The sequence below is a fragment of the Pyrgilauda ruficollis genome, unplaced genomic scaffold (genome assembly GCF_017590135.1).
Source record: "Pyrgilauda ruficollis isolate IOZ18807 unplaced genomic scaffold, ASM1759013v1 scaffold7, whole genome shotgun sequence".
NCBI lineage: Eukaryota > Metazoa > Chordata > Aves > Passeriformes > Passeridae > Pyrgilauda > Pyrgilauda ruficollis.
The window spans coordinates 5,085,463-5,108,106 of NW_024528821.1; the positions used below are offsets into that span (position 1 = coordinate 5,085,463).

The 22,644-nt window shown below is 45.9% G+C and overlaps 1 protein-coding gene across 1 annotated transcript; it reads left to right on the top strand.

Annotated features, from left to right (window-relative positions):
• The first annotated feature begins 5,972 nt into the window (after positions 1-5,972).
• LOC121363115 (rho GTPase-activating protein 20-like) lies at positions 5,973-21,511 on the top strand. Its single transcript, XM_041485221.1, has 14 exons — positions 5,973-6,160; positions 7,767-7,937; positions 8,459-8,608; positions 9,133-9,174; positions 9,889-9,973; positions 10,815-10,892; positions 11,066-11,132; positions 12,496-12,684; positions 13,424-13,599; positions 14,114-14,275; positions 15,327-15,436; positions 16,369-16,558; positions 17,134-17,251; positions 17,798-21,511. The coding sequence occupies exons 1-14, from the start codon at positions 6,081-6,083 to the stop codon at positions 19,525-19,527; spliced, it is 3,348 nt and encodes a 1,115-aa protein (XP_041341155.1). The 5' UTR covers positions 5,973-6,080; the 3' UTR covers positions 19,528-21,511.
• The last annotated feature ends 1,133 nt before the right edge of the window (positions 21,512-22,644 follow it).

The following is a 22,644-nucleotide window of genomic DNA, read 5'->3' on the forward strand; positions in this document are numbered from 1 at the left end:
AAATGTTTTGGTTTGTTTGGGGCTGTGTATTAGCAGTAAGGCAGAGGGAAGCAGTTAGTGAAACATGACAGGAAGATGAAGTTGTGTAAAATGGCTCAGATAAATATTTACACCCAAGTTTCTTAGCTCTGAGTTCACATCTAACCATGGTTCATACAGAGCATGTTTTTTGCTCGGCCTGCTCCATTTTGGAGCCTTCTCCCTGTTGGGTTGTGCTGGCCTGCCTGGCTGGCAGTGAGCTGGAAGGAAGCTGGTTAGCAATGCCTGGTCATGACACTGGCATGGGACCCCGATCTCTGTTATACATGGCATCTTCACAGAATGACAGAGTGGCTAAGGCTGGAAGGGAGCACAGTGCTCCATCCTCCCTGGCCAAGCGCAGCCATCCCAGAGCTCGATGCACAGAAGTGTGAGCAGACAGTTCTGGAATATCTCGAGAGAGGGAGACTCCGCACTCTCCCTGGGCAGCCTGCTCCAGTGTGCACAGAACCTGCACAGTAAAGTTCTTCCTCATGTTCAGATGGAACTTCCTCTCTTCCAATTTCTGCCCATTGCCTCTTGTCCTTCTGCTCAGCACCAGTGAGCAGAGCCTGGCTCCAGCCCTGACACCTCCCTTCAGACAGTGATAGACTTTGAAGAGGTCACCTCTCAGCTCTCTGTTCTCAGTGCTGAACAGGCACATCTCCCTCAGCCAGTCCTTGTAAACGAGATGATCCAATCTTCTTCCCCTGGCTGAGAATTGTGAAAAGAGAGGGAAACCAGCATAGAAAATTGGTTCTAATCACAGACCAGGCTTTTGTTTTGCTCCTGGAACTCCAGTCATTCACCTTTAAAAGACACTTGGAGAAGAAGTGGAGGGTTTTTAATCTCATTCTGAGCAGGGCAGGAAACCAAGGCAGAGAAGAAAAGACATCTCTTCCAAGGAGCTGATGGCATGATGTAGGAAGGAGTGTAGCTTCTCAAGGCAGTATCAGCCAAGACCAGGCTGGCAGACTGGCACAGCACCCTGCTGAGACTCGGGGCACAGCTGGCCTGCCTCCCAGTGGGTGCCCTGGGATGGATTTCCCGTTTGGAGCAAGGGGGAATGGCTGCAAGACAACAGCAGCTGGAGCCCCTGCTAAAGCTGTTCCAGCTTGAGGGGTCACATTCAAACTGTACAGTTTGCTGAGTGGCAGATGAAGTCTGGGAGCAGGGAGAAGGAGACAGCAGCTGTGTGAGTGCACTTTTCCCTAAACTCAATTTAAGTGTAAATCCACATACAATGGCAAGCTCAGGTTTTTTCAGTCCACGTAACCTAATGCCTGATTTCCTTTTACGCACTTCTTCTGTTTCATTATCTTTCTCTAATGGCATTTTCTGACTGGAAATGCAACAGCAGTCTGCCATGGGGACATGGCAGGAGCATGGACAGCACAGGAGGCAGCAGTGCCCACATTATCTCATTAAGATACTTTTGTAGGCATGCCTCTGCTAATGTAAACTCATTATTGGAGAGAGCAGCAGAACAGCAGCAGTTGTTTTCACATGGATGGATCCAAGTCCAAGTGATGAATTGCTTCTCTACTCTTAACTGGATTCTTAAGTGTTTTTTAAAATGTTGCCTGAGAACTAAGTGGCCATGTGCTACATTCATAGAGTAACTTTTGCCCTGGTCCAGTAGACCACTGAATTGCCCTGTTCCACTGACAGCTGTGCTCAGCTGATCAATAGCAGTGATCTGCTATCTGCTCTGACGCCACATGCTGATACTGTGAGCAGAATATTTGTAGGAAGACAGCGTTTCACAGCATCCATGCAAGAATAGGAATAATGTGGATGTTGTGGGCTCTGAACAATCTGTGATGCTCCAAATAATCAAAGACATTGTGGCTCATGTTTTACTCTCTCTGACCATGTCTTTACCAACACAAGCCTCCCTGACAGATAAGAATATCAGCATGAAATGGACTCTGAATCCATGATTATAAAAATTGGGGGGTTTTTTGGGGTTTTTTTTTTTGTTTGTTTGTTTGTTTTTAAGAGTATATGATACCCTTAAATAATCTTTGCAGCTGGGAAGTGGACTGTTTGCCTAACGAGGGGAGAGTGACACTGACAGCTTAATGCTCCACATAAAGAGTAACAGAATCTGGCAGCCAAGAGCACTGGGAGCAGCAAATTTCCCTTGGAAGTGTGAGCTGCGTGCTGCTACCCCAGCCTGAAACACTGGGCTTGAAGAAAGCACAGTGTGGTTTCAATGAAACATTGTGTATCAATGTTTCTGAAACAAATATTTCAATTGTGTTTTGCAGAAAAATAGTCCTGTTAAACTTTTTTTTTTTAATATATATTTCTGAATGGCAAGTAAACCAAATAGCATCATTCCAGTGCCACAGGCATCGCAAACTTTGACCAGCTGTTGTCAGAAGGAAAATCCACCCTGTGCTAAGCAGATGCCATTATTTTTAAGTTCCATCCCACCTTAACTATTTGGAGAATAACATTCAAGTGCAGAGGTCAGCAGGGAAAAAAAAAAAAAACCAACAAAAAAACCAACAAACCACTGCTGCTGGCCAGCTGAGCCGATAGCAGAGACCATACATGGATTTGGAATGAAGGGCATCAGACTCACAACCTCCCTGGTGCCAAGAAATACACAGCTAAAATCAGCAGCTCAGAGATGAGTAATGCACAAACATGGTCCAGAGTGTTAGAAGTGCTCGAGCACTTCCAGAGTGTGTTGGGTAAATGAGTATCTGTTTCCATGGCACCAAAACAGCACAGAGATCACGCCATGTCCTTCAGCGCTTCTGGGACTCCATGCCCAGTGAATGAGAGCAGAGCTGACCTCCAGCAGAAAGCACTCCCTGGCTCCAGTGTGGAGCAGCACAGCGAGGTCTCCTCTTCCTCTAGAAGCAGTGCTGGTGGGCAAGGGCTGCCCAAGGTGCTGGCAGCCAGGTGAGTCTGGCTGGGAGCCACCCTCGGAGCCCAGCCAGCTCTGCTCCAGCCCAGCCTTGGGGCAGGAGGGTGAGGGGCTCCAGCATCACACAGAGGACTTGTAATGCTGCTTCTGTGTAGTGAGATGGGAGGGTTTTTTGCAAGAAAACCAGAAAGCTGTAGAGCTTAGAAATGTGTTGGATTCAGAGTGCATTTACATGGCACTGTGAGAACAGTCAAGGTGTTAGGAGACTCTGTCCTGGTCCAGCAGTCTCTTAAGAAAATGTCACTTACATGGGCTGGCCCAAGCACAATCAAATAGTTTAAAATGAGATACACAGCTAGGTTCTCCCATGCAGAGAGGGAGTACACAAGCAACTCTTTTACTTTGTATGCCTACTGAAACTAAAGGCTGAACAATTTATTATTCCTCTATTAAATATGCAAATTAAGTATGTTAACCCTGAAATTGTGCCAATTAGCTGTGTCAAATTCCCTCAGTCAGATGATTGTTTTAGAGTGGCCAAGATGATTGCCTAACCTACAGTAAGGGGATTCCATAATGTCAGTGATGTCCTGCCAAAGGAACGGGGCTGGCTAGGATCAAAGAGACTTTGGCTGAGGTCTTGGAAAGCAATTTTTTTTGTTTGCCTAGAGTCTGTTTGGGGTCAGGCAGCTGAATCTCTGGACAGCTGATGATCTCAGCATTTTTTTCAGAGAGATCAAGTATGGGGAGTACCTTGTGTCCTGTAGTCACAGCATTTCACTGGAAAGTCCCAGTGCTGTCTTTGTGGGACTCCCAGGGGTAGCCCAGTGCCTGCTGGAGGTGATGCTGTGGGACAGGTCCTCAGACAGGGCTGCTTGGGAGGCATTGCTGTCAGAAGTGGTCAGAAGAAGAAATCCACCAGTACCGACTCCCTAAAGTTTATCCTGGCATAAATGCCCTCCTGCACTAAAGTTCCATCATGTCTGTCTTTAGCACCCCAGAAGAGAGTGGCTCTGGAGTGGCCAAAATGATTGCCTTACCTACAGCGAGGCTTTGTGTGCCGTGGCATTCTTTGGCACAGGAGATACTGTCAAGGCTTTATTACAATGCCTCTGAAGACACTGCTGCAGTCTGCAGTGCCCTGGCACAGAGGTGCCTCAGCTCACCCTGTTTCCATCAGTGCCCTCTGCAGTGGCAGCTGCTGGCATTTTCCCCTGGGCATCCACACCCGTCCTCGCTGCCCACCTTCAGATAATGCATGACTGATGCTTTGCTGCATTGTGTTTGTAGGAATGTTTTATCCTATTAAGGCACTTCCAGAAGCCAGATGTTCTGTTTTAGTAGGGACTTCCTTTTTTTAAAACAAGCATTTGTGAGCTGATGTTATTTTTATTCAGTTTTCCTTGTGAAACTTCCAAAGACAGATTTTTGCTTGGCAATGTCACAGCAGGGTATGAGGGAGAAATTGCTGTCCATCTGCCTCTGTCTACATATGTACATGTACCCAGGGAACCTACTTAGGGATCACTAAGGATACTGCAAAGCACAATGTTCATATATTAGCAAATTGATTCATTAAGTCACACTTGCAGGCCCACTCCAACTTTGAGTTATGTAATTATATATTCTTTTTCACAATGTCATCTGTGCTTTGGAGGCCTCTGTTGGACCTGATCAGGCATGAAGTCAGGAGTCTGTGTTGTAGAAAGCTCTAGCCTGTAGGATTCCCAGGTCCTTGGCTGCAGAAGTTCAAAGGTGTCTTGTAAACTAAATGGGAGATGAGGAGGATGTCCCTTCCCTGGCAGCTGGACTCCACTCCAGCCTCTGCCATGGATTTCCTTTCTGAACAGTGTTAAATCACTTCCACAACTTTTATTTTCTCACACAAACCCCTGGAGACAGACTTGCAGCCGTGCTGAGCTCCTGTAGCTCCAGGGAGGGTAAACAGAAGCAAGTACTTCAAACCAGCCCCAGCCAGCCTTCCAGTTTGCTCTGAAAAACCTGACACAACGTGGGGAACACCAGTCACACAAATTGACTGAAATGGTTCTGTCCTTTGCATTTCCATCTCTGATATGAGGATAATACCTTCCTCTGGCATCACAGGAATGGTAATGCAGTCATAAGGTGCTGAGCTGTAACAGCCTTGCATCCTCAGTGATGGGACCAGTGAGCTCACATGCAATGAATGTTTCCACTGCTCAGCACAGACCTTGAAAAGTATACAGCTAACAAAAGCAACATCCTTTCCCCATAGGAGCCCTCCCTCATCAACCAGCAATCATGGTTTCTTTAATTCCTAGAATTTTTCATATTTTGTAACATTCAGAAGTCAAAAGATCAGTAAGTCTCAACATGCTCTGAACTCCCTGGCACTTAAAGCTCCAACATAGGCAAATGCTGACATTAGAAATGAGCCACGGGACAGATTTTCCCATGCTTACTAATCAAGAGTCACTGATGTAAGGATTTCTCTCCCAGGCTAAAATCTCTCATCTTTCTCCAGCACAAAATTTACTTAGCAAATAGAAGGAGACCTGTGACCTCGGTATATGTTGACATGGGTAGTTATAATTTCTGACTCTCAGATCTCACCATTACAGTCACCCCAGTTCTGTGTTATACAAGACTTGGTGGCTGTGGCTGTTAAAGAAGACACAAGTGTTTTGAGGTTGTGCTGCCTGGAGAGGGCCTGGTAACAACCTGTTTGCTGAACTGTGAGTCATGGAAAATGAAAATAGAGAAAAGTCTACTAAGGAACATCATCCATTCCTCCAGCTGATAAACTACAACTCCCTAGAGTACTATATGCTCTTCATATCTTTGTCTGGTCCAGTTTTAAATTGTATTTCTATACTTTTCCTTAACAAACTATTCCATAGTATGAGCGTTAGGAAGTTTTTCTTGAACTTCAGAGTTTTGGGGTTTTTTCCCTCTATTTATTCATATAATTACTTTGAGATTTGGCTGTGAAAACATAAATGTGAGAGTTGACCAGTGTATTAATGATCAGGAATGGGAGGGAGGCCTCTGGCAGCACAGATCAAGGCTTTCAGTCCTGAGGTTTCATGATTATTAGCTAGACAAAAAGAGAATTTGAAGAGTGCAATGAGCAGAATGAGCAGGTCTGCTTCCAAGGTGGCCAGGCTAACTTGAATATCTTTTTGTCTTGCAGAAGATGAAGCCCATCGTCCAGAGAAGACGATCTACCTCATCTGCCTTTACTAAAGCTCTTGGAAAATCAAAGTCCCATTCCAGGTAGAAAAAATACCTTTCTGACTCCTGTTTCCATCTTTCTGCCTGCACAGACTGAAATCAAATGTGTTTTCAAGTTCATTTAACCATGCTGAGGGCAATTTGGTCCTGTGGCAGGGAAAAATTGCAGTAGGGAAAAAAAGTGAGGAGGAGAAACAAATTCTTGACTTTATTTGGCTGGAGAACATCCTCATGAGGGAGGGAAGCTTTAAATGTTTCTTGTGATGAATTGCTATGGAGGGAGCTGGTCCAATGCCATCTTTGCTCAGGCCATGAAAGCATCAGTGAGATTTTTTTGCTATCCTGCCATTGTGTTTATAAAGCTGGGTAATCCTTCAGCTTTAGGAAATCCACTGCTTGGGATTGTGAGATGCTGTGGCTCCCACTGCTCAGCTGATGGACATGGAGAGCTTTTAATATCATATCTGAAGGTATTTAAGCTTTTCACTTACAGCCCCACAGCTGCATAAGTCAAGATTCACTTGGTGGTGGCTGTGGAGGAGGGAAGAGGGAATTTCTGTTTGCCAGAGTGCAGGTGTTCCTGTGACTGGGGGAGGGTTTTAGTAAAGCAGCTACTGCCTGGTTTTAACCTCACTCCTGTGAAATCGAGTGAGAAACTGAGTTAAGACCAACAGCATCAAAAATACTACAATTACAGCTGATGTGGTTTTTGATTTGTTTGTGTAGAGTGTCCTCAGACTAGAGGGTAGAGCAGAATTGCTGAGGGCTGCAGGGAAGGCAAGTATCCTTGCCTGCAAGCAAGATACACATTTTTGTCTATGTGTAGAGACAGGAGGATCTCTGTGGGGTTTTTTCTGCGTCAGTCTGAGGCCATGTCTCAGAGGTTCACTAATTAAGTCAGGCTCAGGCACACGAACACACTGTGAGCAGGAACTGTTCCATGATCATGCAGCACAGAAATGGCTGTGGGAGCTGCTGTGTGCCAGCTGAGCCCAGAGCAGTGCTGAGGCTGCTGAGCTGCAAGTGAGGAGATTGCACTTGGCAGAGCTCTTCCAGCTGGAGACAGCACAGGGAGAGGGTCTGGCTCAATCTCCATGCTGCCTTGTTGACTGAAGTGCAAACATGCAAAAACCCTCAGGGATTTTTGGAAATGGTGAGCACCTCTATGAATCTCAGAGGAAACAACAAGCTGGATGGCTGGCAGGCAGGCCAGAATCAGATGTCTGGAATTAGATGAGTACACACAGTTCATTTTCTTTTTGCTGCAACTCTTGTGCTGACAAATTGTTCAGTCTGGATGGAAAACATGCACAGAATGGGCAGTGCCCCCCACGCCCAGCTGAGCCACGCCATGAGCCACAAGCTTTCCATGTTCAAGTCATAGCTCACACACGTGTGCAGGAAATCTTTTACCTGAGTGAGAAATTACTCAAAAACTACTATTTCAGCAGATTAATCTCACAAGATTTGGTGTGGGTTTTAGGCAGTTTTATGTCTGAGGCTGGTACAGTTAGTTTTGCAGAGGCAGGTGAATGTGGGTCATAATAGAGGGCAATAGGGGCTGGGAGAAGCACGGAGCTCTCAGGCTGCTCCAAAACAGAAAAGGAAAGCTCCTGACAAAGTCTTGTGATTTTTCTTACTCCTCCAGGGAAACTACCCTTTCCTCTTCCCATTCAGACAATGGGCTGCCAAGTGGGGTGTTCAGCAGCCCAGGCTCCACCTTCATCCTGGACGAGCGAGTGCAGCTAACTGTGGGCCTGCAGACCCAGGAAAGACACCTGATTTTGTTGAGTGATGTGCTGGTCATTGCCAAGTCCAAGTAAGAGGAATTTCCACTCATTCCTTTTCCCCAGTAGGTGCTGTTGAAGCTAGGCTCAGCACGTGGTGGGATTTTTGGGGCTGTCCTGTGCAGAGCCAGGTGTTGGACTCAATGATCATGTGGGTACTTTCCAGCTCGTGAGATTCTATGATTCTATGAGGCTCTGATCTATTTGTGGAGCACCCAGCAGCCTCCCAAAAAATGCTTCTTTGGAAATGTGGATCTAAAATGTGGCATTTCCCCCTTCCACTTTCACAAATTCTTCTTGGTATTAATGTTTCACTCCATTTGTCTGAAGAAAAAGGTTGTCTAATCAGTTTTGCCCATTTCCTTATGAGGTCGCTTGAAGATACACCATGAGGGCAGGAGGCAGAAGGACAACACTGACTTTGTCTAATTCCTTCTGCCACATATAAATGAAGAGCTCTAACTGCATCTGCATGACTTGAAAGGAGCTTGATCAGACTCTGGAGGTTCAAATGTTATTCTCTGGCCTAAGGGATTAATAATTTCCATTGTAGATCCTCCTCCAGCCTGAAGCTGAAAAAGCAAGTACATCTGAGTGAAGTGTGGACTGGCACCTGTCTCAGCGAAGTGACAGAGAAAAAGATGAGTCCTGAGAATTCATTTGTCATTGGCTGGCCTATCACCAACTACGTTGTCACCTTCAGGTACCTCATCAGACATCAGACCTCCCTCTGCATCCCAGCAGCTACTCAGGTCTCCCTGTGTCAAGTGAAACAATGTCTGAGGCTAAAGGGCCCACTTCCTTTTTCCATTTCCTTACCCTGAAACCCGGGTAACCTGTGCTGGCAGCAGTAGTTCTAGGAACAGCAGACATTGGGAAGGAAATACTAGGAGAAAGAAAATAGCAATTAAAGGTCACTGCAAAAATAACGAGGGCTCACAAGATGAGTTAACTCCAACTTCACAGAAAGGGATTTGTCCCTTATCTGAGCACTCACCAGTCTGACAGGAAACCTGGTCCAGTTTGTTGCTGGGATTTTTTTGTTATTATTATTTTTGTTATTTGTTAAAATAGAACAGAAGAAGGAAAGGACTGTGCTTTTGTTCCAGGGCTTTGCAGGAAGCAACTTTGACTTACAGCCATATATAAATGAAATTGGGTAGAGTTTCCAAAGGCTGTTACCCATTCAGCACTTGTTTGATGATCTGCCTCCCTTTTTGTCTTCAGCTCAGCTGATGTGAAGGAGCGATGGCTGTCAGCGTTACTGTGGTAAGTGACCCTCCTTTCGTCCTCCTTCCAGGTGGTTCCTCTACAGGCCTTAGAGAACTCTGCCCTTCAAATTGTGCTCTGATTTTCAGCATGTTAAGTGTCTAAGTGCTGTTTGAAAAATCCACCTTTGAAATCTGAATATAGATGCCCCTAGGAGACTGCAAAATTGGTGCTAACAGTTAGGAAAAAAGGGGGTCCATCAGAAGATTATACTGATGGAGCATCCTTTTTCCTTTGGAGCTGGAGGTCGACTTTGCTAATTACTGTGGAATTGTCACGAACGTTACTGATTCTTCACACGTTTTTTGATTTCAACTAAAATTATTATGTTGCATCTAGAGGCTACACTTTTTTCTTTTATGTTTTATATGTTGCTTCCACTTACACCCAGACAAAAGTGTTTATCTAGAGACAAATAGGGGAAGAAATCTTTAGATTTGTGGAGAACAGTAGTGATCCTGAGGGAACACTGGAAGGTATTATGCAGACACATCTGCCTGCACTGAAGTACTGCGTGTGGGGGATTGTTAGTTTTTGTGATCCAGGTAGATAAAGAAGTCAGAAAGAGCACGTGGCCTCACTATGAGCATTCATATATGTCATAATTAATCTGTATTTATTACAGTGCCAAGGAGGATGTCCCATCCAAATTTTAGGGTCCTTCTCAAATTTGGTTGGGAAATTACATCCCTTCCCCTTTTCTTTGACTTTCAGGCATATCAATAAGGTAAAACAAAATGAGTATCTGAAGAATCTGACCCTTCAGATCGTTGTGCTGGATGAAGACAACTGTTCTTCTGTAAGTAAAGCTACAGACCTGCTTGTCAGATCAAGACTACACAGGGGTCTGTGGAGTAGGGAAGAGAATGCAGGGCTGTGCTGATATTCCAGCATCTGAGTATCTGCATCCTTCCCACTTGGAAGCCCACTTGGAGAGTTTTGGTTTTAGAAATGAGGAGGTAGCCAGAGCCTTACCAAACAGCACTTAATTCTTAAGATTATTCACCACCTCTGACTTATTTTCTCTTTTCCTTTTGCTTCACTTCAAAATTCATGACAGTTTTTGGCTGAGTGCCACAGTCAATTCCTATTTCCAGTGCTATGAAATGAGGATATTGATCACAGAGTCACTGGTGTGTTGTCCTGAATTAATTTACTGGAATGTGTCCCAGTCTAGCAAACATTTCTTGGCTTCATGCCGAGCTTGGTGGGTCACATTTGCCTCCTGGGTGTTCTTCCCTCAAAGAGTGACCCCTGATACTCATGCTTGATGATCATTGCCATGTTCCATGTTCACCCTTTTGAGTGACAGTGGCATTATAATCAGCCAAGCACTGCTGGATCAAACACAGCATCTAAGCACCACCCATCTCCTGTGATTTCTGCTGGATGAACTCTTTGGATGGTATAATAGACCCATGACAGAACAAGTAGTGGAGAATAGCTTTCATGCTGTATACCCATCAACCTTTCTGATGTAATTCAATTTCATTCAGCTCATCCAGCCATGAACATTTAGTAAAGACAGTCATTAGACAGAGATGTGACAATTTTCCCCAGATTTTGAAGCTACAAGAAACTGCAACCAAACTTCTCACCTTTGTCTTAGCTTCCTGTATTTTCTCTCTTTTCCTTTCTAGACTGCTGAAGTCAATGTGTCCAATGTGGAAACTGCAGAGAGTGTGATGAAGAAGACCCTTCTACAGCTTGGGCTCCCTGTAAGTGGCCAGTGACAGATCTTAGCTAAGGATGCTGGCAGGATCTGCTTCACAGGACAGTGTGGCTGTGAATAAGTGTAGATTTGCTGTCTGTTGCTTTCTGAGTGGAGGGCAATATCATGGACCCTCACTTCTGGCCCCTAACATTTTCCTCTTTGCTCCTCACCCAACAGGGCAGGACCAGTGAACACCACCTGTGGGTGGTCTCAGGAAAAGATGAGCCTGCTTATCCTCTCATTGGTAAGAGCCCTCCCATATTGAGTATCATTTTGGTTCTTAATTCTGGCACCAGAGGAAAAAGTAATAAATTGTATTAGCATATGTGGCAGAGAAACATCACAAACAATTGCACTCCTCACTTAAAAAGCAATAGCAGGGACACTGTTCTTGATGTAAGATGTGACATCAAGTTGCTGTGAGATGTCACTTGGATTTTATCATTTCAGCATCCACATTTAATCAAAACATGGTGATATCTTTGAAAAACTTCACACTTACCTCCCTTTTCCAAGCAAATCTGTGCATTTCTGGGTGGGAGCCCATCACACAAATAAATGGGAGATCTTTAGGCTGGCCCCAGAAGTGCCTTGTTTGCAGCAGATGTGGTTCAGGGGTAGGACATGCCTCAAAGCCTAATTCAACCTGGCTAGTGGTATGAGCTTGCAGGGCTACAGGCGTGGAGGCTGGTCCTACTCTCCTGCTCAGCTTTGCAGGCGTCTGCTGACAGGCAGAGCAGGAGTCAGGGCCAGCCTCAGCCCACCTTCACTGTCTGTGACAGAGCTGTCCACTGACCTCTGTCAGACAGAGCATCTCCTGACACCTCCCAGGCCCTTTGCCTTTGGGCTCTGTCAGAACCAAACCAATTGCTGCAGTCATCCACCAAGAGTGTTTTAGATCTAGAGGAAAGCACTTTGACAACTGAAAGAAGCAGAATTTTTCACTGATCTATTGGTGACTTACAAGCCTCTAGTTATGAAACTAACAAGTTTATCCTGATCTATTGGTGACTTACAAGCCTCTAGTTATGAAACTAACATGTTTATCCTGATCTATTGGTAACTTACAAGCCTCTAGTTATGAAACTAACATTTTTATCCTCCTCTTTTGGTACTTACTTGGTTTTCATTGCATTTCAGTTCTCAAATAATGAAACTGCTTTCCACACAAAATGTTGCACCGCATTGAAAATCCAGTTTGTTGCATATGGGTTGTTATCTTCTGAACTGCTACCTTAATCCAATACTAAACTGATGTCACGAGCCCTTGTAGGCCACTTGCATCAATGCCTTCACAGGCTGTTTATTTGAAAACTTTCTTTTCTAACAGTTTATGTTTAGGTTTTAGAAACTCCTCAGGCTTGAGGGAGGGTAGGTGTGTATATGGGGGCCTTGAGGACAATCACAATGGTGCTTGAGTGCTACAGATCTGTAGGGGATGATTTCAAAAATAGAAGAAACATTTTAAAATAAACCACTGAATTTTGTCTGTTAAGTTCTAAGCATTCACCACGGAGATCAGCAAAGCTGGAATTTTCCAAGAACAGTAAGAGTTTTTACCATAGCTGTGCATTTTTGCTTGCTCTTTACACAACTCTGCTCAACAGGGCACGAGCATCCCTTCAGCATCGCCTTGAGTTGCCTCCGGGACTCTGCTGACCAGCAACAAAGAACCAACAATAACACTCTCCTGCCTGATGGGACAGAGGCTTCCTTCCTTGCTCAGCTCCCAAAGGAAAAACAGTGCCAGTTTGTCCTGAAGCCCAGACTCCAGGCTCCAATGCAGCTGAGGAGAGGTAGGGGCTGCAGGAGTGTGGTACAGCCAGATAGAGACTTTCTTGCTGTCCAGTGCAGTGCTGAACTCTTCTGGCATTGAAAATATATCCCAGAGGTGCTCTCATACCTGAATGTAATGTAAAGAGGAAGAGATTGCAGAGAGGTGAAATTTCTCTGAGCAAATGTTCAGACTTAGCTTTCAGTCCTTCATTAGTCTTCAACTGCAAGTCATTGTAATAGAATCATAGAAAATGCTGAGTTGGAAGAGAACCATCAGTATCCTTGAGTCCTGGCCCTGTACCCAAGAGCCCCATCATCCACCTGAGAGCATTGTCCATATGCTCCTTGAACTCAGACAGTCTTGATGCTGTGACCACTGCCCTGGAGAGCCTGTTCCAGTGCTCAGCCACCCTGTGGGTGAAAAACCTTTTCCTGAGATCTAACCTAAACCTCCCCTGACTCAGCTTCATGCCATTTTCTCAAGGCCAGTCACTGGTCACAAGAGTGAAGTGATTCTTGCACTGCAGAGACATCAAGGTTCCCTAAAGAATGGTGATTGAGAGTTTTGCTGCTGGCTGAGAGATGAATAAGTGGTTTCACTGCTGTATATTGTCTAACCATCCCCATTAAGAGTGCAGTTAATCCACAGGTGAGGGTAGAAAGTGCTTGTTTTGCTGGGAACTCTGCCTCCACTGCAGACACTCAGTGCCCAGCAGGAGGACAGACAGGTGTGTAATGAAGGTCTGTGTTTGCTTTCAGAGTCACTGCAGAAGCACACCAAGAGGAAGAAGTCCTTGATTGACTGGGCCCTGCGCCGCAGCACCAGCACCCCCACGGGCAGCCCTCCTTCACAGTCACCTACCACACCACGGAAGCTCTTCGGCCTGTCCCTGTCCTCTGTCTGTCCTGATGGAATCCTTCCCAAGCCAATCATGGTAAGCAGCAGCCTGGAATGCTTGTCTTGATGTAAATTTGATGTGTTTAGCCCAACATTTAAAGCCACTTGCAGCACTGGTGAGGATTGAATGGGGAATAGGACCATAGTTTACTTGTGATCCAGGCTCAGCTCAGTAACAAGGGTGGGAGCAACCCTCTCCTGGGTAATCCCTATTATTTTAAGCACAGACATCTGACCTTTTCAGTGGGTGTCTCAAGGTCATCACCAGCTGAAAAGGGGCAATGTCAGTGGATCCTGCCATGCTATGTAGCCTAGAACTTACTCACTATAAGAGTCCCCTGGGCTCCAGTTGTCACAGGATGAGCGTGCCCACATGAACTTTATCTGCAGCTTGCCTGTCAGGTTTTTGTCCCTGGTTAGATCAGGATAAATCTCTTGTCTTTTTTTCTTCCCATTACTGACTTGGTCTTCTGCTACAATAGATGATGTATAATATACACAAACAAGAGGGTAAAGTGTTAGGCTCTAAAAGCAACTGGCTTTTCTCTTAGGATATGCTGCTCCTCTTGTACCATGAAGGTCCCTCTACCAGGGGCATTTTCAGACGTTCTGCCAATGCCAAGACTTGCAAGGAATTGAAAGAGAAGCTGAACTCTGGAGATGATGTTCAGGTGGATGGAGAGTCAGTCTTTGTGGCTGCAGCTGTCATCACGGTATGTGTGGCCAAGTAACTCAGCTGTCTGGGCTAATGGTACCTTCTTCTTTAAGGAAGCCTTTATGGGTAGGGAGGATTTCAGGGGAACAGAAAGCATTTTCCAGCAAAGAACATTTTCACCTGTTTGTGTACATGGAGGTGATACAGTGACTTGGTTTTCACATGCAGACATGTGCAGCCCCTCAGGATGGGGCTCCCTTTGTCACCTGCCCGTACCAAACCACCCCCAGCAGGAAATACAGTGATGTCCACCTGCAAGGCAGCTGTGATGTCTGTACAGTGCCAAATAACACGACAGATGCTGCACTGACACATGCATCAAACCCTTTGGTTGCAGCAGCACAGATGTTCTGTGTCATTTCTGAATGCAAGGAAGAGACTGCAGAAGGTTTGGGAGGACTTGAGGGCAGCTGCTCTGCAACCCCCAAAACAGGAGCTGACCTGTGCTCTCTGGACCCCCAGCCTTCACCCTCTGATCAGCCAGCAGGCAGGAGGGAAAGCAGCTGCTAAATCCAAGCAGAGGGGTTGTGGTGGGTGGGGGATGAAGCTTGTGATATGCTATGTTTCAGTAAGGAAAAGATTGTGTTTTGTACTGGCAATTAAATCTGGTCAGAGTAATTTAGGCACCAAAGCATTAAAAAAAATCCCCTTTTTTCTTGTTGGCCTGATAGTCATGCACTTCCCAACACAAGACATACATTGAGTTGTTGAATAGTCCCCTGAGAAAAACCAGCAGCCCTCCCAGCTGAGAAATGTTTCAGAGAGATAAGTGCAGAGCCCCAGGGCTGAGTCCTCTGCTGGACTGGAAAAGGGACAGTCCTGCTCTGGAGAAGGGACAAAACAGAAGGGCTGCCTGTTCATCCTGCAGTGCTGCCACAAAAGTGCCTGAGGAAGACAGCTGGGTGGGCATGAGAGGGGAGAATAAACATGTTTGTGTAGTGTCTTGTTTTATCTTTTGCTTAATATGAATAAACAGTGACTATATTGTGAAACTTAAACCAGGAACTCAAAACTGACCAGACTGCTCTGCATATATATATTTAATTCAGGATTTTCTCCGAAATATACCTGACAGTGTTCTATCCTCAGACATGCACGGACTGTGGATGGAAGCTGTGGACACAGAAAATCGGGCACATAAGATTGAAGCTATTAAAAGGTTTGTAAAAGGCTTTGTAAAAGTTTCTTTTGGTGGGAAAAGGGGGATCATATGGACCTAAGAATAGCCTTCATTTTCTGGGAGATTACTGGCAATGCTCTAGGCCACAGTGGAGGAGCTATTGCCAATTGCCAGTGTCACTGATCAGAAAATTTTCTTTTCAATGGTCTTTTTTGAACAACCTTAACATTTCTGACCCCAAAAAAGTAATTAAAAAATTCTCTTCTGATGATTAGTTCAAATTACCAGAACAAGTAAACTGAAAAAGCATAATAATTCAGCCACGAGGAGTGCATCTATGGTAGCAGAATTAAATCTTTAATGACAGTAACTTTATTCTTATGTGCATGAAATGAGGCTGATCATCATATTGGCAGTTAGAAGAAACAGCCGTGTCAAGGTGGAGATGTGACCTTGAAAATGGCTTTACTGCCTTGAAACTGCTGCCCTGAGCATGAGCAGTCTATCAGCCTCCTGTTGCATCTCCTGTTTATTCAACCATGGCTCAGCTCAGTTTTTGAACCTTACCATTTATCCTGGGCCTTCTTTATCCATGTTCTCCACAGCACATGACACAGCAGTGGCGTGGTCTGGTGTGCTGCTGGCCTGGAGCTGTCTCCTGTCTCCTCTGGCCATTCCCTGTTTAGCCAAGGCATTGTGGGTTCCCCCCATGTGCTCTTGTCCCTCCCAAGTCCCTTGTCCCTCCAGCTCTGAGACCAGATCAGGTGGGCAATTTGGATGCAGAGTTGTGGCCCTCACATGAGTTGGTGGAGGGGAGGGATACAGATTCACCTTATTATCAAATGTGGATGTCTCAGGCTGGGTACAAAGGGGCAGGAGGGGGAAAAATATTTGGGATGCAACTTCTGGAATCCGAAGAGCAGATGTTTGTGAACAGCACTGTTTTCCTTTTTTTTCCACTCCCTGAATAGTCTTGTTAACCAGCTTCCAGAGGCCAACCTCATCTTACTCAGACACCTCTTTGGAGTCCTGCATCATATTGAGCAGAATTCTGGAGTGAATCAGATGAATGCCTTTAACCTGGCTCTTTGCATAGCACCCAATATGCTGTGGCTACCGAGTCCCACTGGGCCTGAAGAGGAGAGCCGGTCTACAAAGAAGGTAATCTTCCATGGGTTTGGGAAAACCTCTGTTTTCCCCTTTCACTGCTTTTTATGGGCACTGCCTTTGTAGGAAGGCATAGGGCCAGTGACAGTGCTGGCTGAGTGGCACCCAGGCCTTTCCTCTGTGCAGCTGTGCCCATGCTGGGAGGGTTTAGCCCCTCAGACTGTCCAGGGTGAAAAGGGAAGCAGTGATTGCTTCACCAGATGAGCTTCCTATATGGCCAAGCAAGCACAAGAAAACTGAGCAGCTGAAGTTGGACACTGCCACCTCAGCTGGAACAAAATAAGCAATGAGCACAACAGTGCACCAGAAAGGAGGAATGCTTGCTTGTGGCTTATGAGGTGCAAGCAATAGTGAGCAAAACTGTAGAATGTGTTATACCTGGCTCACAGCACCAGTTCACATAGTTCATATTCTTGCTTCAGGTGTTCATACAGATGCACTGCCACATTATTAACAGCTTCTTGAGGAAATTACACCTTTGTAAAAAAAAAAAAAGGAGCCAATCTGGGTATGATTTTACTTGCTCTGTTTTCATGAAACTGATATCTGTGAATTCCTGTCTTTGCCAGGTGGCCTTGTTAGTGCAGTTTCTGATTGAAAACTCAGGAGAGATTTTTGGGGGTGATATTGCTTCCTTGTTCCAAAGACCTGACATAAAGAAGTCCAAAAACTCAGCGGAATCTCTGGGTAAGTTTGTGGTAGTAAATCTTCTGGAAATATTTAAAATCTTTTAATAGGTAAAAGAGTTTGCTTTACCTTCATGTTTCTTCTAATGAACAGCATTGAAAAATCAGTTTGGTTTGGTTTTCCCTTTGCCTGTCAAGCATAGGCAGGAAGAGATAGCAAAGCAGAGGGCTGAGCTGCAGAAACTCCAGTGTGTCCCCAGAGATGATTGTCTTTCTCCGTGGCTGCTGTTAAACCTACTCTAGCCATTGCAAGAATTTAGTGCAGCCTTAGCACTGCCATGTCCCAGCAGTATTTTTATTTTCCAGGTTAGTTCTATAAAGCTAAACCACAGGGTTTGTATGGAAAGATATGGAGTTGTCTCTGTTAGCTATCCTATGAATACAGGCCAGTGGTGAAAACTGGTCATCAAGCCAGAATTTTTTTTTATTATTTCCTGTGAGAATAATGGATTATCTTTGTTTTTTCATGGGCTTAATATAATTTCTTTGTTTTGGTTGTGAGGTACTATATATATGGCAACAAATTAATTTGCGTCCTCTGCCCCAGACATAGGCTTGGCTCAGCATGATGATTCCTCTGATGAGCTGGAGTTTTCCACTTGCGATCCAGAAGGGCCAAAGCACCACCTGGAATCTGAAACAGATGCCATTTTTGAAGCACCCGGCAGCTTGTTACTTGATGAGGATCAGGAAGACTGGGACTTGTTCAGCGAGATCACAGCCTGCTACCAAAGCAAAGCCCAGACCAACGCCAGTGCAGACAGCTACGAGCTCCTGGAGGAGGATGGCTCCTTCTGTTCCATCGGCTCCATCCGCTCACTCAGCCCGGCGCGGGACCGCTGCTCCTCAGAGCCCAGCGTCTGCCTCAGCTCCCAGCTGCCCGCACAGAGCCACGAGCCGGTGGCCCGCCAGTCCAGCTGCGATGCCACCATCATGAGCAGCCACACAGACTACATCCACAGGCTCAGGCAGCTGCAGATGGAGAGCCAGAAACTCATTGATGAAGGCCTAAGCCCTGGCGTTAATAAGGCCAGGCAGAACTCGTGGCAATCACCTCAGACCACCTCCAGGGTGAAGCAGCTCAGCCTTCAGAAGTCCAGCCTGTCCAACAGGTCCAGCTTCTCCAGCCTGTCCTCTACCACCACCTCCCCATCTGCCTCCTCTCTTAGCTCCTTAGACAGTGCTTTCTCCTACTGCTCAGAGTCATCAGCCATTAGTCCCACAGATGTCTCATCCCTGCCATTCATGTTTGGCACTTCTGCCAGGCTTCATGCTGTGTCTCCCACAGCTGCCAAGAGGTCCCAAAAAGAGTGGCACAAATCCTTCACATCTCCTTTACATCTGTGCAATCTGGACAGTTTTCATGAGGGTGAACCCAAGGCTGGAGAGGCCAGTCACTACTTTGGAGAGCAGAAAAGTTTTCCATGTGTCAGCAGAGCTGCCGTGGGAAGCCCATTCACTGACATTGACTGGGAAGAGGAGGAGAGACAGCTGAATTGTTCAAGGTGCCCTGGCCCAGGGCCCAGGAGCCAGGATTATACCAAAGAGTTTGAAGAAAGCCCTGAGTACCCAGCTGCCAGCCCATCCAGTGAGACATCCCCACAGGTCAGTCACCAGCAGCACAGGGAGAAGACAGTGAAGAACATCGAAATCAAAGGCATTGATGACTGCCCTCTGAGCCAGGAAAGCCTGAAGCGCACCAAGATAACTTTTTATGTGGCCCCAAATAAAGAAAGCTCTTGGGGGTCTCAAGTGAGAGAAGAGGAGAGATCCATGACAAACACCAGCAACAGAGACTCACCCAGCAGCAGCAGTGGGCAGAGCCTGTCCAAGAGCTTGCAGACTGTGAGAGTCCACATCCCCCAGACAGTTTTCTATGGGCAGAACACCCCCCTTGTCCTGCAGTCCTCCAGGCGCTACCACCACAAACCAACGGTCCCATCCCTGCAGGCCAAGCTCAGAGAGAGCCCCCAAAGTGCCTCTGCTCCCGAGGAGCTGGAGAGACAGCCAGTGGGAATGGCGCAGGCGCCAACCCAGAGCCAGGGCTTGGATACATTCAGCCACACCATCCGCATCATCCTCCCTGACTCCATCCGGAACACCATCAGGGACTATTTCAAGCACGATGAAACCGAGCCCTGTCCCACAGCAGAGGTGGAAGCAGTGGAGAAGGAACTCCTCCGGAGCAGGGCGGAGTGGCTCAGGAGCCAGCCTCTGGCAGAGGTGGCCGCAGAGGAGCGTGACACAGCGGTGTTTGCAGAAGAGACTTTTGTCTAAGGCGATGGTTGTGGAGAAACTAAATATTTTTTTGTGTATGTGCAACAGAAAATATTCTGTAATATATGATCAGGGTGTGAAGAATTTAGCAGGCTGCCTGGGGCAAAAAGTGTAAAGTGACACTAATGTGTATGTAATACTCATTTTGGTGGGAGGTGGGGGGGCTGTTCTTGTGTTTTCCTTATGCCCTTTTCTGATGAAAGACACTTCATTGGCTGGGTGTGGAATGGAGTGAAACCACCAGATTCTCCCTGTCCTTGAATTAGCTGACCTGTACAGGGCCTGACTCCATTTTTTTTTAATAGCAGGAAAAGAAAAACATTGCTTTATTTTCTCCAGTCAGCTGCTGATGTGGGTGGATGACTGGACAACAGGGACAGCTAATGCTTCTTAATAATTAGTTAAAAATCTTTACACTTGCACAAAACCCACCATTATTCACAACCATTCATCCAAAGGAAAATTCTTCACCTTCATTCCAGAAATCACTGCTGCTTCACTCTGCTCATCTGTTGTCTGCTCTGGTCTAGCTCACAGCCCTCAACCATTATTGCTTGAGGCTGGGTTCCAAAATCAGCAGCTGGAGCCCAGAGTCCAAAGTCCAGCATTCACTGACAGACAGCATGTGTAACATTTTAAGCCCAAGATTGCTTTTTTCTGGAATTAATTACACAGTGATTCTTTCTTCTCATACCTTCCCCAAAGTTAGCATTTGACAGAGACACAGTTGCCATAAAGGATTTTAGTACTGTCACTTTGACAGGACTGTGAATGTTCTTCTGTGTCCTCTGGGAGTAGCTCAGTAGCTAGGAGTTTCAATCCTAGTGAATGCTGACAATCTTCTGTCAATGCTGATGCCCCTTTCTAGAGGCAGTGTGGATGAGACAACTGACTAAATTCCTGGTCATGCTGAGAGGGACCTGAGCAGGGCTTGGTTTTAGCACGAGGTCAAGGAGTTGTGGAAGTTGTCAGGAGTGTTGTTGAGTAGATGCTGAAGCAAAGTCACATCTTGCCAGAAAGTTGTCTGTCCATAAACTGAAACTGTCCAGGCTTCATCACCGACGCTGGCTCAGAGAAACACCCAGTCCCCCTCAGCAGAGTATGTGGCCCTGTGCACTCCAGCAGAATTAATTCTGGGCAATTCCAGGCAGGGATGTGCTAAGCAGGCTGCTGGTAAGCACCACCAAAGATGCAGCCAGTGGAGTCCTGAAGCATCCCTCAAAGCCATGCTCAGAAGTGCCACAGATGTAATAGGACTTGTTAGAGGGTTGTGACACTGCCAGCTGAGCTCTAAAAAGATGGTGAGGGCACCATATTAGTGTGACAGGTTGCTTTAAGGAAACAGTGGGAAGGGTCTCAAAGGTTGAAAGGTTTGGGATGGTTCATTTGAAAGTTACATGAGAGTTTTCTATGGTGGTATCTGTCAGAGAGACAATCCTTTTACTCAATGAACAGTGAATGGGTAAAGGAAAAGAGAAAAACATGAATCCTAATGACTGAAAGGTTGTGCTTGTGGAGTAAGTATCTCTGCAAGCTGCTGAGTGTCTGCAAACAGCCAGAGCTGCAGGACAGCTGCCATAGTTCAGTCCTTGCGTAGAGGGGAAAGCCACCTCTGTAAAATTATCTAGTGTCAGATCCCTCCACTCATCTGCCAGGTGCCTGTGAGGGTCAGTGACAGGAACCTGGCCCAGCACTCCAAATTCACATCATCAAATGCTAGGGCAAGGGAACCAGGGGGAAGCCCAGAGTCCACTTTCCAAGGTGTATACAGTTTGTTTTGTTAGATGAAGGGTGTTTACCTCTCAGATGTGGCACTCTCTGTCCCAGATCACCTTTGTGGCCTTTGTATAATGAAAGGTGTATATAATCATAACACAACTCCACCACCAACATAATTTTCCTCACACGTGAACAGCAATAAGGCATCCAGTCTTTTTTTCCAGAGCTACAGTTGTAACTGTTTTAATAAAAGACACACAAGATGTCATTGTGGTATTGTCACTTTTTGTTCCCTTGCTCTTGCTCCCCTCTCCCCTGTGTCAGGGTGGTGGCATTTGCACCGAACTTCTCTGAAACACACTCACTTCCCAGCCCAGCTCTGCCAGGAGTTGGCAAGAAGCCTTCTGCCAGCACAGCAGTCTAGGCATTACTCCTGTCTTTTCAAGAAGGTGAAACAGGATTAAATATTATAAGAAAAGTCTGTCTATTCTTGGAAGAGAGATGATTCTGTATCCTAAACATACTAACAGATGTAAACTCAGTGGCTGGACTCAGGTCAAAGGGGACCTGAACCAAACGCAGAGTAAGAGCTCATAATTTGCATCACCTAAAAAGATCACAAGAAACTTAGAAAGAGATTCGTTTAGAGAAACACTGGGTAAGGCTGGGAAAAACATACAATTTTCCTTGCTCCATCTTAGGCTGCCTAAAGTGGGCACAGTTCCCTGGGTAGCTGCTCTAACCTAGCTTTATATTGTAGCATTTTTCTTTATTTTAAACAAAACAAAATCCTGCAAAACGTAACACAAACCAGAGTTCTGGGCTTGGAAATTCGCAGCCTTCCTTTTCCATGAGCCAGACAATAATGCAACGCAGAGACCAATCTTGAAAATGTTCCAGAGCACCCAGCTTGCTCGTAACAAGAAGTAACAAATACACAGACACTTGCTTGGCTTTCTGCCCCAGAAAGGCCACACTTTGCCTTAATGTATAGCCCTGAGATGCAAACAGGCTTCCCTTCTTTCTCTGCCCTTTTTCAGATCATTTGGACCACGCTGGCCTGTCACATACTGAAAGCCCTACCCACTGCCCCACCAGATGCAGGTTCTTGGAAGTTGTGTTCCATGGTCACCATCCGGGAAGTGAGGAGCCTTCAGGTCCTGCTCCCAATTTAGACTAAGGCCAAACAAATCCAGCTCATCTGCCTCGAAGAGAAATGACTCATGCAGTTCAGCCTCACCTTATTTCTGTTCAGGATATATGATTTCTTTCCTTATCCTGCAGCCTGACAGAAACATGACAGATGTTCCTGAGGCAGCTGTAGTTTACTTTAAACTTTCCAATTCTATTTCTGATGTTTCAACTGCCAGGAAAGCCAGTCTTCCACGACATACTCTC